At 40.0% G+C, this 18,688-nt stretch overlaps 1 protein-coding gene across 3 annotated transcripts in view; it reads left to right on the forward strand.

Moving 5' to 3' along the window:
• CCSER1 (coiled-coil serine rich protein 1) overlaps nt 1–16,626 on the forward strand; it is a 1,487,243-nt gene extending 1,470,617 nt beyond the window's left edge. For all 3 annotated transcript variants that reach the window (XM_019488094.2, XM_019488095.2, XM_059722321.1), the window contains exon 10: nt 10,960–16,626. In XM_019488094.2, coding sequence (XP_019343639.1) covers nt 10,960–11,445 — 486 coding nt within the window. In that variant the 3' untranslated portion in view covers nt 11,446–16,626. The remainder of the gene's footprint in view (nt 1–10,959) is intronic.
• The last annotated feature ends 2,062 nt before the right edge of the window (nt 16,627–18,688 follow it).

The following is an 18,688-nucleotide window of genomic DNA, read 5'->3' on the forward strand; positions in this document are numbered from 1 at the left end:
TGGAGCCCTAGTCAGAGCAACTATGTACCCTGCTGCCCCACCTCTTCTGTTTTTGGTTCCAAGACAAGGGGCTTCTTGCCCCATATTAAGTAAATATGGTAGCTCTGAACACATTTTTCTATGTGTACAAAAATGGATAAACATTTTTAGTCACTTCTTTTTCTTCCTGTGCTGCAATCCTGAACTGATCCATGGTGAAAAGTGGCCTTAAAGGTGACAGAACTGGTTATTTTGACATTTCCAAGTGGGAATTGACCTGAAAGACACCATGGGACAAATTGTGAGCAACCTCTTAGGCATCTGAGGGTACGTGGGCAATTCTGTTTAACTCTGTTCAAGTCCTGAAAATCCTTTAATGGTGGGGTGTTAAACTCATCTGGTCCTGTGGAGTAAGAACAGATTAATAGAATGGGCTGGTCCATGGGCTGGATTAATAGCACAAGGCTGGTCCAGAGGGCTGGATCAGACTCTCAGCCCAGCCTCACACACTGGATCTGGCGCCTGGGGCCAGGCCACATGTGCTGCATGCAGCACATGTATCAGATCTGCCTTGATCCAGCGCACAGGGCTGATCTGGCACATGCTACTTGCAGTATGCAGATCTAATCCAAGACCTGGGGGGCAGCACTGTCAACCAGATGATAGGGCTCTGTTGGCTGGAGTTGGCCCATGGGCTGCATCTTTGATACTCCTTCTTTAGTGCATCTACTTTTGTAACACACTATCATCTTACCCTTAAATTTGAGTGACAAAAAGCAGTAAGGAGGGAGAGGACTTATCCACCTTTATGTATTAAGTGGTTTTCAGAGACTCAAGAAGGGTGAAATAGAATTGTACTTAGGTACATTACGCCAGTGGTTCCCAACCTTTTTAGGCTTGAAACACTTCTAGGCAGACTTGCAGCACAGCTTGGGAAAGTGTCAGCCCTTGGTTTTCTTTACAGAACAATAATAGAACAGTTTTTTGTTGCAAAGAACTGAGACCAGAGTTATAGTTTCTATTTGAAATCTCTGGGTTTATCTTGTGAATCATGTTTGCAAACCTAACAGTGCTAACATTGTGTGTCACCCTTCAGTACACTTGAAAGGATCTCAAGACACCCCTGGGTGCAGCAGCACCCTACTTAAGAATTGTTGCCATACATGGTGCAAGGGGTTGGATGGTGCCTCTTCTTCAGCAGTCATCAGGTGGCATACTAGTTACTACCAGCAGTAGAGGTTGCTCTGTGGGTGCCACCAGCTATGCAGGAAACAAGACTGATTTGGAGTCAGTTTGCACTGACTGCAAAATGACTGCTTTAAGGCTTTGTCTCTCTTCAGCACTGGCATATGTATATTCAGGGCATCTGAGAATCAAGTCCAAAAAGTGAGTTTTCTCTGAATATACAGTCCCATACACTGGGCATGTCTACACGTGCCTAAACTTAATTCACCTTAGCTTAAGGCACACTAAGGTGATTTAAGCACATGTCGACATGTGGACTCCTTTAACGTGGCTCGCTAGGCAAATACCTTTGCAGCCTGCCCTAGTCAGTACACTGGACAGCTGCCTGCATGGCCGGGCCCTAACCCCCTCCCTCTGTTCCTCTCCAGCAAATGAGTGGGCTGGAGCCCAGCTCGTGGGGCCAAGCACTGTTACCTGGTGCTGCCAGGAAGAAAAAAGTGGTGAGTAGTATTAGAGCTGCTAGTGGGTTTGCTGCACCTCTGCCTCGGGGTGGGTTTACTTCCTGGGCAATGCAGCCCTGCAGGGGGGATTGAAGAGCCAAGCAGAATCCCCAGGAGATGATGCTGCCTCTCCCAGGGGTGGTGTCCTGCCAGCAAAGAAGCTGGGAGTTTGCCTGGGATGGAGATAGCTGGAGCAGAGAAAGCCAGGCCAGGCATTGGGGCAGATGCAGTCCCAGCCCACCTGCTGTACTGGGTGGGAGCCCCAGCATGGGTTTCTAAGGGAACCTGAATCCCAGGCAGGCAGTGAGGCATCCCGCCCCTGCAGGGCTGCATTGCCTGGGCAGCAAGCCCACCCTGAGGCAGAGGCACAGGGGAACTGCTAGCAGCTGCAACCCCAACCACCACTTTTTTCTTCCTGGTGGCACCCAGCAACAGCACGCGCTCTGCAAGCTGGGCTCCAGCTGGCACAGCCAACATAGCATTAAGTTGCCATACCATATCTAAATGTGGGTTATGGTGCCTTCACTAATAGGGCCTAAATTTGATACTTGCTTTATGTAGGTATCAAATGTAGTCCCAGATCACCCTTAATCACCATATTTAAGGTGCATTAAGGATGTGCATGTGTAAATCTGTCCTTAATGCATCTTAAATATGGTGACTAATGCAATGTAAAATTGGCTTACTTCATCTTAAGGGTGCACATGCAAGCATGCCCACTGAATAGTAAGTGAAGCAGCTTAGCTGGGGGTGGGAGGGGAAAAGTGAATTTTTCACATCTGTTCCCTCCTCTAACACACAAACATTCTGTTTTGTGTATTTTTCACCTTACTCCAGCTGGCTCCTTGAAATGCTGAGTGATAGTAAATCTGACCAGCAGGAAAAACTTTATCAGAATTTTTTAAGCTACATCAGCTTTAATCACATATGCCAATGAAAATGTGCAAGAAAAATGTTAAACTGTTAGACTCACTGTGAGTCTTTTATGTGAATGCATAATATGTTTAAGCATTATTAGCATTAGAGCATTGCAGCACCTGGAGCCAAAGGGTATTTTCATTTTATAATCCCTGAACTTTCTGGTTGTCAGCAGATTTTATAAGTTACCTCTGGGCTTTGGAGTGGAAATTCTCTTGCTTTTGTGAAGAACTCCAAAAAGATTGGGTTTTTTTGCTGTTGTCCTTCCCTTCTTATTTTCTACCACTCTGTTGCCCCCCAACCTCAATTAACTGCTGAAGTCTTTTCTTTCTGATTGGTAATCAGTTCTAAAGATCCCAATAATAATCTGTTACGGAAGGAAACATTAGCTCTCTCAAATGATTTTTTAAAAAACTAAATATCATTGCTCTCTCTCGAGGCAGGTGAGATATACTGACAGCATTGATCCCCTGACTCCTCTTCCTACTGCTGCAACTTCTATTGCTTTTTATAGTTAACAGTGGACTGGTCATAATTATTTACTATGTGATACTTGTTGTGTCCTATTGCCTAAGTTACATCCAATGTACATACACCTGCAAACACCAAGTGCATTTGGTAAAGAGTAAAGGAAAGTACATTTCTCAGAGAGTAATGGAAAATACTTGAAGGTTGTAGAGTTGTCTTGCCAATGACAATGTTGTGCTTTCAAGGGTTTGTTGGAAGCCATTTATTAAAAATTTCCTACTATTTCACCACAAACCAACTAATTTCTTCTCTCAATATTTCTATTGAAATTTTATAATGTGCACAGACTTCATCTCGATCTAAATCTTACACAAACAACTACTTGTTCAATTTTTCAGTAGGAGAGCAATTTCATCAGACACAAATTAAGAAAACTAACTATTACTGCCTCAAGCTATTAAGTCTTTATTGATAGTATTAATATCATGTCCACTCCCATCACATGGGCTGTTACCTCAAGTACTTACTTTAGAAGCCTACAGTCCAATATTCCATTTTTTAAACTGAACTTTTTCAAACAAGTCTTCCTAGACATACCAATGATAGAAAGCAAGAAAAGAGCACTACACTGTAAATGTTTTGAAGGTAATGGCATTCTATCTAAATCTAGTTATAAAAAGCAAAATGCAAAAACTGTGGTAATGGTGTGTTGTATCTTTTCCTCCTGTTGCAGAGCTGGAACAATGACCCTTGTGCCAGTGTATAGTTAGAATAAACTGTTGCTGCAGTCATTAAAGTTGTCATTTCCAGAAGTATCAAATTTCTTTGTAGTACCATTGCCATAAATATTTCTCTTTGTACACATCTTTGGTACCTCTCACTCTCTAAGAATAACATTTTTCCACATCATGTATCACTGATTTAGTTTTTCTCCATTTCATTCTGTCTTTCCAAAAGACAACAAGCCAGCTAAGTTGCAGTCACCTTTCCACTTAGGATTATGTTTTATTCTAGACCTCCAGGAAGACCCTTGTTTATCACTGTAGCTTCTATAGCTGAGGCTACAAAGAGCTGCAATAGCCTGTTTAAACTCTGATTTCGCAAATGTCATGCTGTGTATAACTATTTGAATAGTCCCACTAAATAGTCGTAAAAAAGGAAAGTCACTGATACCACACAGATAAACTATATACTTTCACTGCCACTGTGAATACCACAGATGTATTTTCATGGAGACACATAGGCTGCTTGCAAACATTAAAAAACAAAACAAAGCAGTGCTTTACTTTAAATTCAACATGCTCCCGTGCTGAGCGCAGCAGATGCTCAGAAGAGGCAGTGTGTTAGCTGGATCTGTCTTTCCCAATGTTTGTATAGACTGGGTGCTTAGTAGGACTTTTTTGGCACTCATACCTGATCTAATCACTTTTAGCTAAAAGCACCAAAAAGCCACACTGAAGTACCCAATCCATACAGATGCTGTGGAGCTGGGTCAAAGTAACGCACTGCTTCTTCCAGTAAAAATGCATTTTTTTTTTGGGGGGGGGGGGGGGTGTTAACATCACATAGCCACAAACCATCATTCTGAATGTCAGTGGGCACATCTAAACATGCTATTAATGCATAGCAATAAACTGTGGTGCATATTGCACCTCGGTTTTTTGCTCTTGGGCACTGTATTTGAACATAAGCCTGGGACGGCAGCATGTTGAACCAAGTCAGAGCAACCCCAGCTGGCAGTGGGGCCCCAAGGGATAGCCTATCAGCCCAGGGCTGTTCTGACCTGGCTCAGCATGGTGTGGAGGGTCTGGCTGGGGCAAGCAGGTGCTCTAGTATAGGGCTACCTGGCAGGCCCCAGACAGCTAGGTTAGCTTTTACACATGTGCTGCTACACACTATAACATTCCACTGTAGGATAGTACTTGTATTTACAAGTACTAACCTACAGCGGAGTTTGTTACTTTACTGAGGCCTAGTAGAGCTGCACATGTAGAAGTGGAGACATTTACTGTGGAGCTAAGTGGGCAGCTTCATAGTAAACCTCTCATGTAGATGTGCCCAGAATCTACATTCATGGTATCTTAAATATTTCTACTCATTTTATTTCCCTCCATGCAATGTCAGAGGTAATTCTTCATCAGACATTGCTTTTCAAGCATTCATTTACCAAAGTAGTTTCCAAAAGTTTCTTATTAGCATACATTCAGGCAGAAGCTAGTTAAGTCCCAGAGAGATCAGTGTCCTACCAAATGATAGTGGAATTTTTCACAGGACTCCCATTGTCTACTGAGATCATGACATTTTTACTAGTGAGATGGTTTACCCCTTGATATATTCCTTGTGAATTTTAGGTATTTGTAGCTAAGTGCACTGATGCATTGGTGACACATCTGTGTGGCTCCTCTGGAAAGGCAAGCACATATGCCCCAATAATTTTGGATTGCAAGAAGGGTAGGAGCCAATGCAATGTTCATCCTGAGAATATTGTGAGATTTTGGATAAGTGATGGCATTGAATCACTGGTTGAAAAGGCTCCTTTTTTTTTAATTAGAGTGAGAAGATGGGACTGGAGTCACATGCTGGGTTCTGAGAATCCAGTAGTCCATTGTTCTTTGTTCTGCAATTTAAAATGCAAGCTGGTTTTGATAGTTTCATTGTTGAAGAACAGATACTCAAAGATCTGTGATGAAGTATCTACAGAAGTAAAAGTGTAAAGTGTTCAGTCACAGACTTTTTACACTCTTTTTCTGCAACTGACGTGAAATGTTCTCAGTGGTGGCAGATGACAGAACAAGGAACAATGGTCTCAAGTTGCAGCAAAGGAACTTTAGGTTGGATATTAGGAAAAATCTTTCTCACTAGGAAGGGGGTGAAGCACTGGAATGGGTTACCTAGAGAGGTAGTGGAATCTCTAGCCTTGGAGGTTTTTAAGTCTTGGCTCGACAAAGCCCTGGCTGGCATGATCTAGTTAGGGACGGTCCTGCTTTGAGCAAGAGTTGGGCTAGATGACCTCCTGAAGTCCCTTCCAACCCTAATTTTCTGTGATTCTATTATTCTATGTGTGTTCATTAATTTTTACATGGAAGGATAGCCTCTTCTGCCCAATACAGACACCAAAGGAGCACCTTTTGTATAGCTACGGCACAGTATTCAAAGTCCTGTCAGTTTTGTTAGAGAACAGCCTTTCTGCTGATTCTGCCACCTCTGACAGCTAGGAACTAGTATTCCCCAAAAGGCACATAAAAATCCAAAGCCCTTATTTTTTCACTGCATCTTCATGTCCTCTCTCAGCATCTGATGAAGTGAGCTCAGGCTCACAAAAGAGTATGCATCTCTGAATTAGTCTATAAGGTGCATCCCTACTCTGTCTTCTGCATAACTTCAGACTAACATGGCTAACTACCTCTCTTCAAGTCCTATCACTCAGCTTTGCAAAGAAGCATACGAGTTAGGTTCACTGTGTCATCACCCCCACTATTTGAGGTGTTTTTAGGGTGTCATGTATGGTTTCTTGAGTTTTTGTTTGACTGATACAACATATATAGTCACTACAGATAAGTAGCACCAAGCAGTATTTACCTTTATCATCCTTATGTTTATATGTATTGTGCTATTTGATGTAAAATGCAGTTTTATACATTACTAGCCAATTGCCCATCAAGAATGACGGGCAGGAGGTAGGTGAGCAGGCTGGGATGGAGTGCCACCACCTAATGCTCCATGTTGCCACTGTTCTGCCTCTTGCAGGGAGTTGGGTCGGGGAGGCAAGGCTAGCACTGCTGGCCTCAGCTCCCTCACCCCCATCTGGTCTTCAGCACCACTTGAAGGGAGTAGGGAGGGAAGCCGCGTTTGGCAGTACTGGCCTTGGCTCCCCCACCCTCTGTCCAGTCCTATGCGCGACTTTGGAATCACAGCAGTGCTCCCTCACACTTGGAGTGCTCTGATTGGCTGTTTCTATCAGCCAGTCAGAGTGCTAATAAAGTGTTACAGACAGACAGACTTATAGGCTTTTATAATATTAGAATAATAGGGTTGGATTGCCCAACATGATTATGACTTTCAAGTGAGAAACAATGGGGTTTGTTCACCTCAAAGCCAAAATGGCTGAAGAAAAGTAATCATTGAGACTTAGCATCTGACAGGGATTCATGTACTTATCAAATAGGGCTCTGGGGACAGGTAGAGGCATTTGAGCCAGATTTTGGGAAAGCCATTTTTCACAATGGAGAAATTAAGTAAGAGACAATATCTTTAGGACATTGTATTATTAATCTTTGTGTCTAAAAGTATTCAAATATTCACCTAGTCTGAATTAGACCAGAAAAGACTTGTAGTCTGGTAAACATAGATGGGGGGTGAGTGGTGGGGAGGAATTTATGTTCAGTGTGAGCTCCACAAGAATCCAGGGGTGCTGTATGTAAATGGTCAGATAGGAAACCAAAAATTAACTTCACCTCGAGAGCAAGTTTTTGTGTTTTAGTTTGTTCCCGGGCATAAGGAATAGCTTAAGGACCTCAGTCAGTGAACTGCCCTTGCAGGAGGCCCTGGAAGGAACGTCAGAGGCAGAAGCTGCTTTCTAAGCCATTGAGCTAGGTAGGAGCTGCATTCTCAGGTTTAACACAGAGGATAAGATCACATTGTTTTGATATTGTCTTTTGTTTGTCTGTTCTTATAACTCTGTCTGTACCTCAACATACAGTTACTGATTTCTTATGTTTGCTCTTGTTTTTATAATATTTTATTATATTTTATAAATTATTGTCAGTGTAAGTATAATGTAAGAGTATTTGACCATACAGACAGCAGGCTGCTTCTCTGGAAAGGGGGATCTGTCATTTCTGAGTGCATTATTACTGGACAAGAGTGTGGTTCTTCTAGCTAGCAAAACTCCCCCCTGTTAAGTGCTGACATGCTGTGGATGAGACAAATAAGGCTGAGGTACCATATGCCAAGGAGTTGGCCTCTGACATCTCAGTCTGTTCTCAGTAGCCAAGTAGCAGATAGCTTGGAGGAGTCTGTGAAAGAAGGGAACACCTGAAGGTGTGGGAACACCCTGGGCATATATGCCTCAAAGGTCCCTCTGGCTGCATCTGGGGTCAGGGTATGTCACACACTGCATTCAATATATCCTTCAATTAAGCTGAATAAAAAAAAAAATATTTCACAAAATGTGAAGTAATACAGCTTGCCATGAGGAAATCTTCAGAGATTTATTTAAAAATCCTTAAACGGTTATTTAACAAAGGAGTAGTATAGGGATTGGGCCCCAAAGTTTTGGCCCCAAAGTAGCAGTAGTCAGCCCCAAGCTGTAGGAATGGCCAAGCTGAAAAGAAACAACCATGTACATGTCAATAGGCAACTGCTGTGTCCTTTCAGCATTCACTGGCAACAAAACTACAGGGAAATATCAGTCTTTGAGCACAACTGAACTAGGTTGCTCAAACAATACCCAAGCAACTGGGACAGGACAGGGATAAAACAAAGGAAGAATGATGTTCCAAATTAACTTTTAAGATAGGGTACAATGGATGCTATTATTGCTGGTTTCTCAAATAGTAACTGGGGCTTAGTAACAATATAACCTTACTAGATAAAGAGAGAAGAGTGAAAAATATAAAATAAACTAACTAATTGCAGCATAAGTTAAAGAACTCCCATAAAACGTAACAATGTAGGCGTCTAGAGAACGAAGAAAACATTTTTGTCTCATTGGTATATACTCGATTTTTAGGGCTTTGACTTTGTGTATTGAGGGCTTGAGTTCACTATTTAAGCTCACTGAGATGTGGCATTGGAATATTGTTTAATCTTTGCCAGACATGTTGGAGTGAGATACTTTATGTTCAAAGTTATCATGGCATGAAGCTTTCTTGTGACTACATAAAATTTTTAATTTCATGTTATGAAAGTCTGTCAGCACCACTGTAATAGCTACCGATAGTCCCCAATAGAAAGTGGCAAGAGGCATTACTGCACATTGGTAACTGTTACCTTAATTTACTTTGTCTAAATAATTCATTGCAGTGCCAATGCTTGGCATTTTCTATGGGCAGAAAGAGGTAGTTAGCTGTGTTAGTTTGAAGTTAGTCTGCCACCCTGCCTTGTCTTCTGCCTAGCATCTTCTAATCAGTATAGTTCCTCAACATGCCCTATGCTGTCACACTAAATGCAGGTAACTGTTGAGCTGGCAGGATGCTGCCCTAGCTGTACAAACAATTTTCTGCTCAAAATGTTGTTTATTTGATTTTATATCCTAAAGGTTTCAAAATAAGGACATTTTCTAAACCTTTAAAAAAAGCATAATATGGGATTGGTGAGAGGAGGAGGAATACAATTGAGCCTACAGGTATCTTGCATCCTCCAGAACTGGATCAGTGGAGGGCATAACATTATTACTAAGGGTCATGATTGACTGGAAACAGGTAATTGATTGAGATATGAATCACACATACACAACATGGTTAAGTACAGACAGTCAAAAAGCCTGAGGCTGAATTGAATCAATCTTCACAGGTTAGTCTAAGCTTCATAGATAGAACCAATAAGCAAGTGAACAGACTTCACTTTTGATTCTGCAGTGGCCTAGTCCAGAAGCCAGTGGGCATTAGAGCATGCCTCCCTACTAAGCTAAAGCAGACAGCTTGGGCCAAGGTTAGTCCACACACCCTGTGAGGGGGGCTGTGAGAGAGGTAAAAGCATCCTGGGATGTTGGGGGACTGTGAGTTAACTTGAATTTAGAGAGGATCTGGGAAAGAAGTTCAATAAATTGATTTAACCTAAATCAGTTAAGTCTGATACTACGTCCATCCAGGTTTATCTTAAATAAGTTTTGGCCGTTTTGAAAGCAGTTTGGGTGCCTATACATGAGAAGCGAGGCTGCTCTGACATGTTGTAATTATAGTGCAGTGGAGCAGGCTCAATTAATCAAGTCTGCTGAAGCTTGATAATTACCGCATTCCAGCAGACTCCAGCATCTTGCGTATCACCATCCCCATGGTTAAAAACGGTGGTGGAGGCACTTTAACTAAAGCTCGTTGAGCAAGCTTTAGTTAAGTGACCCTGCCACCATTTTTAAGCATGTGGACACTGATACTCGAGACGCTCCCAGGCACTTTAATTAGAGCGGCTCTGAGAGCCGCTCTAATTAAAGCGCCCCCCGCTCTTCCAGGAGCATGTGTATGTGCACTGAACTTCTGTTGTGTTACAGATTTGAACCCATTACTGATCACTTATACCAGTTTATGAGTAATTTCTGTCCCTAGACAATATGATAAATGCTGATATGCTGAAACGCCCCTTATTTTGGATCTTTAAGTCCCTCATACAGCAAAGCATTTAATGCATTTAATTTCACGCAGATAAGGAAATATCTAAATTGACCTCAACAGGAGTACTCACACATTTAATGTTAGCATGTTCTGAGTTTAACAGCAATGTAAAGTTATTCAGAATTTGTTTTCTTTAGATTTTGTAGATTATGCCTGAAAAGATTTAGAGTTAGCTTTCTAGAACCAAAACTGTTATTTCTTTAACTAAGATGAGTGCAAAACAAATTGTTTTAAAAGTCATGAGGTTTCCCTATATGTCTATTCCTCCCTAAAAGAATCTGCCTTTTCAATTTAACTAGGTTTTTAAAGCAAATTCCCAAATTCAATATATTAAATAAATGCTTTTCAAAGTTGTTTTGTTAACTATAAATGAATAATTCTTCAATTTTACACTAGCAGTGCCTTGGGAGATCTGCTAACATTTGAGATTTGTCTTTCATTTTAATCAAGCAGCAGTGAATGCCTAGTCTGTTGCTTATCTGCAGATGCTACTGGGAGTGCTCTGCATGCTGTGTGCTGTTTTAGCGTTAATATGTTCTGTTGCTAATGCCATTTTTTCATTTCTGTTTTCTTTGCTCCAGGCTACTTATCTAAACAGAATTACGATCCAAAATCTCAACACAAGGGACAGAAAGTCAGCACATACTCCCACCGAGGACCCTTTTAGATATTCATCGGGCAACCAAGCAACTGCCTACGAGACCAAAAGCTGTCAGCTGTCAAATCTGTGTCAGAGCAACCTCCTGAAAGATAAAGAAATAGTGGAAGTCGTCAAGCACACAAGAGGCACATATGAAACTCTCACTTCTAATGTCACCCATAATCTTTTGGCCAACACTGCGCAAAATACAGTAAAGCCAGCACCCAAGGCAGAAAACTTCCCTGTATTTTCAGGGGCTCCAAAGGATCAGACTGCTATACCGCGGCAGCATTCCACATTCACAGGAAGACTTGGACAGCCTCCAAGGGGACCAATTTCCTTACACATGTACAGCAGGAAAAATGTTTTCCTTCATCATAATATACATACTGCAGAGCTGCAGACTTTAGGTCAACAAGATGGATAACAAGATTCTCCTATTCGTCTCATGGAAGGAGTGCTCATCTAGAGCCTTAAGTTCTCATCTGCTGCTAGCTTTACATTTAAAATTTTTTTTTATGGGGTTCATATTTTCCCTTGTTGTGCGGGGGGAGGGGAAGGGTGGACTAGCATGTTAACTTAAATAACTAGATTGAATTGTCTTGGAGAAGTCACTATTTGTATAATATATGGGACCATCTGGCTGGTGTCTCTAATCCAAATAGGGTCAATAATTTATGACCTTTTTGCCTCCGTAAACCAGTGACAAACTGAAGTTCCAGAGGGTGATCTCAAATAGCACAGTCTACATTTAATGGTGTTGCTGTAAAAGTAGATGTGGGGATTGAGTAGAAAAATAATTAGTAAACACTCCTGAATTTCATAGAGACTAGGGAAATAGAAGTCTTTGAGACCCTCTCTTGATAGCTTTCTTTGTTTTACTTTAAACAAGACATGTTCATACATTTTAAACTAGAGATGTTGTGACGTCTTCCCCTACTGTGTGAATTTTGTGAATGCTTCATTACACCAGTAGAGGAAGATTGCTTTTGTTTTTTGTTGTTGTTGTTGTTGGGGTTTTTTTGGTTTTTCACCCTAATGTTCAGGCCACACAGGTTCACCAAGGATTTCAGAATGAGTAATATGGATCCAAACTGAGGGTGATAGCTTCAATCTTCCAAAAACATTGTTTTCACTATTATTATTGTATTACAACACATCACATTGTGGTGATATTTGTTGTGCTTTCATAGATGATACATCACTCATGGCACAATATGACATTCTGTGCCTGTCTTAGAATGAACTGCTGGGTTCAGAAGATTCTCCGTGCTTGAACAAAGGACGTACTCATGTTTGTTCTCAACCTTGAAAAGCTTTATTTAAGGATACTCGCAGAGGCAGGTGATAGGACAGAGCAAAGAGGATGGTCACTTCATATCAGCTCTAGGTGGCAGCCACCACCCCGCATAGTTCCTCTGGCCCCAGAGTGTCCTGATCCCGGGAATACGATACCTGCGCTGGGTCTCCACGCAAGTCAGAACTTTTGCCAGAGCTGAGGAACCCCTCGTAACTTAAAAATGTACAGCTTATATAGTCTGGAGTAAATAATGTTATCTCGAGCTAGGGATTTGGTTATCTCAAGCTAGGAATCTGGGGATGAGTCGTGATCCAACACACCTGGTGTTTACCACATTCCGCTGTATTACAACATTCTACTATCTAGGTTCATGGTTCGGTCACGCTCACAGAGCAGGAGGCTACATGCCATTTCGCCAGCCTACTATTGAATCAGCGTGCAAAACTCTTGCTATTAGCATTAGCAAAGCTTTTACTATTACAGTGCCATTTGATGCAACTTGTAATGGCATCCTGTGCCATCTGATGCATCATGTAATGTCATGCCACACCCCACTGTATGAAGCTGTAAATGGATGAAAAGCTAAAACAAATTGCGTTCTTTTATCATTCAAGCCACATTTCTTTTGTAAATTAGCATTTCTCCAAGACTATAGCTATACTTGATCTGGAGTAGATTAACACAGCATGCTTGATAGTCTATTGTCATGGTACATACCTGATGAGACCCATCTATTAGTTGATATACAGCATGCTCGTCTCACAGGAACTTGGTATCATCTGACCAAACTTTAGAAGTCAGTGAAATAAGACCCTATTGGATCTCTCCACAGGACTAGGAATTGGGTAGCTCAACCAAGTTATAGTAAACATGTGGCATATACTAGGCTTGACTCTTAACTTAAAACCTCTGTAATGGCAGGCAATCTTTTTGACTAATAATTGGCATATAATCAGAAGTTCACAAATAACTGGAATCTTCTGCACTTCAGTGAATATGAAGCAGACATAGGCAAGGTCACTTCTCTGCGTGTGACAAATAAGGAAAGTGCACATCAGATTCTCACACAAAGGTTTGAGCAGCTAACACAACTTATTTGCAGTACCACCCAACATATTTTGAAACTCCCATACTTGTTACACAGTGACCTAATTTTTAAAGGTAGTTCACAAAATGCATGCAAAAAATATTTAGTAGTGTATACATTTTCCAAGCAGAACAAATGGCCTTTGCCTAGCAGTCTAACTTTCAGCTTGACTACTTGGGTTAGGAAAACATATATATTAAAAGCCTCGGAAATAGTGCTGCAAAGCCATGTTAGTAAACTTGATCTGCTAGGCTTCTGTTTACAGAAGACTTTAATTTGGTTAGGGTTAGTTTAGGACATCATCTGCTGCTGAAGACACTAAGTTTTATCTGAATATGATATAGTGGTAATTTGGGGTTTTCGAGCCAAACATATCAGAATCAAGACAAACATTTGCCAAACCCCTTCACTTCTTATCTAGTTTGGCGGGGGGGGGGGGGAAGAGAGGGTTATTACTGCCAAAATAGAACAACGCAAAACTGCAAATACAGCTTCTCTGAATTAACTATAGGTGTTCCTAATGCTTCAAAACTCCTAGTTTAGTTTATAGTCTACAAACTTAAAAAAAAAAAATAGTAACATAATATCACTGTTCAAATTCATGTTTTCCTCTGAACAGTTTTTTATAGTTATGGTAAACTGAAAAGGACAGCTGATGATTATTAATCACATATTTTACCCTGGCTTATCTCAAGAGTTCATGTGTGCAACTATATTTCAGACCTGTAAATAAATTAGCATAATATTGTAATCAAGGGCTTTTTTTCCAGGATACAAATGTACTATAATACATAGAACTCTTACATTTTACTTATGTACTATATCTATAGTTGATTTTTTCCTGGAAAAAATGGAATTTTGGATGACACTTTATAAAAAAAAAAAAAAAATCTGTCTACAAAAATGTTTACAATGCTACTATTTTCTTGGAAAATCTTTTTTTAAAGTGGGAAAAAACCCAAACAAAAACAAACAAACAAAAAAAAACGTGAAGAAAACAGATCAATTAAAGTGAGGGATATTTTTTAAAAAAATGTAATCTTAAAGCTGTTTTGTATCAGTGTTTTCAGCATTGTTATAATATTATTTGTAATACTATGTGTAAATCTGGCCCAGAGAAGGACAACAGCCACATGTTAATGTACAGTACAGCAGTAACTGTAAAACAGGGTTCCTTTGTGTGAGCCTCTTGTGTATATAGTAACTCATAAAGCAACAGCATGTGGACATTCTTTCAGTGAATTGATTCCTTTGTACTAAAATCTCTAGTTTTCTAAGACTGTTCCATGTAAAAATGATTTATACATTTCTCCAAGGCTGTACATATCCAAAGACATGACACCGGGGGGGAAAGGACTTATTATTTTTACCACAGATGTATCTTCTTTTTTTTTTTTCTTTTCTGTATATATCTGTACAACAAAACGTAACTCTTGTAAAGTTTCTACTGTGAATTGTTTCTTGTGAGTTCCAGATTTGTTGATGTTTTAAAGGACATTTTAAGGAGAAGGAAATCCCCAAAGAAAAGCTGTTTCCATTTGAATCAATGTCCCATTTAAAAAAAAATCATTTGGCACAGGAAGCATTGTTTCCATGCCCTAAATATTTTTATAATTTAATGAAGCCACATTGGAAAAAAAACCCTATTTAATCTCTGTAATCATTGTTATTCACCTAATTAGATTGTGTGCTTCCACAAGTGTTTCAAGAGGTTATATTATACTATATAATGACACAAGGACCCCACGCACGTAGGGAGTGAAGTCTGCCCCTGTGTGGGAGTGCCAGCACAATGTCTATATGCTATTTTGTCCAGTTATAGCTTCCAGAATGATGGTGGCCCTCACAGTACATGGGTGAATTTCAACCAGAGAACATGAAGAAATGAACATGAGAACAGCACACTAAAGCAATCCAAGGGCTAGATTTCCATGAGCAATTATTTTCATTCAGGCCACACAGTACAATGAAACTGTTTGAAAGACACTACTAGAACCAGCAAGTCTACCTTTTCCTTTATTTATGTTGAGTTTATATTAAGGCGTGGCTGTGAGGGTATGGCTGCCTATATGCTACATGCAGTCATCCCACCAATGCAGCCATGCACACTGGAGCCATGCACATGGAACCAATTGATTTATTGAACTTCTTTCCCAGATCCCATCCAGATTCAAGTTAACTCACAGTCCCCCAACATGTCAGGATGCTTTGTACCTCCCCAACAGCTTGCCTCACAGGGTATGTGGGCTAACCTTGGCCCAAGCTATCTGTTTCAGCTTAGTAGGGAAGTGTGTTCTAGCTCCCCCCAGCTTCTGGACTGAGCCACTGCAGGCTGTGACTGCATTTCCAGAATCAAAAGTGAATGCAAAGCGTTTGGAATTACTATGAATTCTGAGCACTCCATTGCTGAAACAAGACAATGTCACCAGCTTTGCTGTATCTAGGGTGATCCACATTTGTGTAGGAAGACAAAGTTTTCCTCTCTGTTAAGTTTAATTTAATTCCTTGACTTGTTATCCTGTCACATCAGTATTAGGATCACGTAAAGGGCTTTCCTAACCTACCTTTTTCCCTGGAAAACTAAAAAAGAGAATGCTTGAGATTTCCAAGTTTATTTCCAGACCAGAGAGGTTCAAATGAAATTTGGATAAGCTTTGTGTAAGTTGTGAATGTTTGGATCCTTACCCAAAACATTCATGTTCCTCTGTATGTTATGCTGGTGGTCATGTCATTGGCATATAAAAAAAGAAGGATGCCTAAGCAATAAATTTTTCTTTCTCTTTTTCCTTCCCTGGAAATATTGACTCCTGGCTACTATAATTTCATATGATATAAATTTATATAGTGTAATCTGTAACTTTTTGGATATGGGCTTCAGTTTAATTTAAACATTCTCTTATATGACATATTTGTTGTGCCATAACCTCAGCTGGTTAAAGTGGTGTAGTATTGTTGGCTTTGGTGGCAGTATGTTGATTTATACCAGCTGAGGATCAAAACTGTGGTCTTTAATTTATATAAGGGCTGTCCAGATGCCATAATCCTTCTTGGGATGGTCAGGATATTCAGGACACTCATGTTCAGAAGCACAGAAAGAATTTTAATCTGTCCTAGATAAATGCAAGTCTGTAGTTTTTATGAACCACGTGTCAAGACCCCAGAATAAAATATCTAGGAAACCTGTTTAGTCCTTAAATAAAAACAATTGATTTTCCAGTAAAGTAGCATTATTTCCTTTGTTAATAATCTTGTATAATTAGAATGTAAGAACTAATATGCAAAATATAGTGGAACATTTTTACAGGTAAATACAGAGGTATCAGGAATGGGTGTGAGGAAACATAAGCTGCGATAGCTTCTATGTGGATGACACTCAGTTTTGTTTTTCATTCTCCTTAGCTCAGTCACTGTTGCTGGGTGAGTTATCCAACTTTCATAGGTTGGTGTGTGAATAATGACAAGGATGTATCTGTGAGATGCTTATACCTGGAGCCCTGTTGCTAGCCAGAGGACTGTTTCCCCCTGAGTTCTACCAGCATAAGGTGTTGACTAACCTATTTAAATGCTATATGGTTTTTATCAGGTCTTCCTCAGTAACTGTTTTCTCTCTCATGTTAGCTAATCAACCAAGATACTCAGGATAATTACCCACTGAATTAAACAAGGGGCTGCCAGAGGGTATCCTCTGTGATGGGCTTTAGCTTTGCAATTTATTTCCTGGTTAGGCTCAACTGGCTAATTTTAATAATCTTGAGGTCATGCTGCAATGCCTTCCTGTTGTTCCAGCAATGGAAGTGAAGAAAGTTCTTATGTTAGCTTTTATAGAATTATTATCTACAAACTTTTGAATTAATTAGTATTGAAATATATTTTTAATTGGCATGAAGTTTGCAGTCTAATAATTTAAATGCAATGATTTTTTTCTCCACAACTTCATTGTCAACAAGAAGTTATAGCCAGAATTACAATTTACACATATGTTTATTTAACCTTTTAATTATAAACAGTATTCATAATCTTTGTGGCCCAAAAGTTATGCTTGCAGCATACAGCTTCAACTGCCGGTGGGTGCACAAGCAAGAAAGCTCTTTAACAAAAAAGTTCTGGTATTGGTTTTAGACCTACATAACTGCATTGTTTTCAGTGGAGCTACTTCTGATTTATTTCAAAGTCAAATGAGAATCAGGCTCAAGTTGCACCTGTTATTTTCCAAATGAGAAAGTTCCCAAACCTACCAGTTAGACTTATATTTGCTCAGCGTCATTATAATTTGCAGCACTGCTCCCACAGTGTCAACAGTGCAAGAAGAACTTTACTTTTCATTCTTTTTCATGATGTCAATACTTTTTCAATAATATGGGTTTTGTTTTTCAGTAGTGAAGCCTCAGTTCATTAAAGTACAAAATTCTGTCCTTAATCATATCAGTCCCAACAACTTAAACAAAAGCAACTTCTTCTTAGAGAAAGTACCGAGAAAAGAACAACTTTTTTCTAATAATGGAACAGATATTTATGAAAAAATGAAAAGCAGGATGTGTAAAGAATGGGTAAACATAACATCCGGGTGGAGAATGCACAAATAGACCTCTCTGCACAAGCTCCTTTGTCTCTATACTGTCAGGTTTTGTTTTCCAGTCCATCAGGTTTTTTGTTTGTTGTTTTTTTTTTAATCCACCACATTTTCTTTTCATGGGTAAGAGTGCAAAAATACCCATGCTGCACCTTGCCATGTCACTTTTTCCCCCTTATTATTATATGGAGCAAATAAGGAAGAAATCAAAATGTTTAACTTTTGATGCAGCTGATGTTGTTTAAACAAGAGGATCAACAGCATGTAAAGATCCACATAAGTGGAGAGCAGCTGTTTCAGAGCTAGAAAAAAATGTAATAGAAGGGAAAAAGAATGACAGATTGATAGCTCCTTTTCTATTCAGAGAGTGTTAGTGCATAACTCTTCTTTGTACAGCTGAAGTAATATTTATAAAACAAGCCACTTGGAGAAAAAAAAAATTAGAGCACAAGAGAGACAGACAATAATGTGACCATCATGGGAAAGGTCACAAAAATATTTTCATCAACTGTTTTCTAACATTAATTTACATATGACTTGAGATGCAATGATATCTCAAATAGTGCATGGCAATTTGGGCAGCAGTGACCACAAAATGATTGAGTTCAGGATCCTGAGGAAAGGAAGTATAGAGAGCAGCAGAGTAAGGACCCTCAACTTCAGAAAAGCAGACTTGGACTCACTCAGGGAACTCATGGACAGGATCCATTGGG

Source organism: Alligator mississippiensis, chromosome 2 (assembly GCF_030867095.1).
Source record: "Alligator mississippiensis isolate rAllMis1 chromosome 2, rAllMis1, whole genome shotgun sequence".
Lineage (NCBI taxonomy): Eukaryota > Metazoa > Chordata > Crocodylia > Alligatoridae > Alligator > Alligator mississippiensis.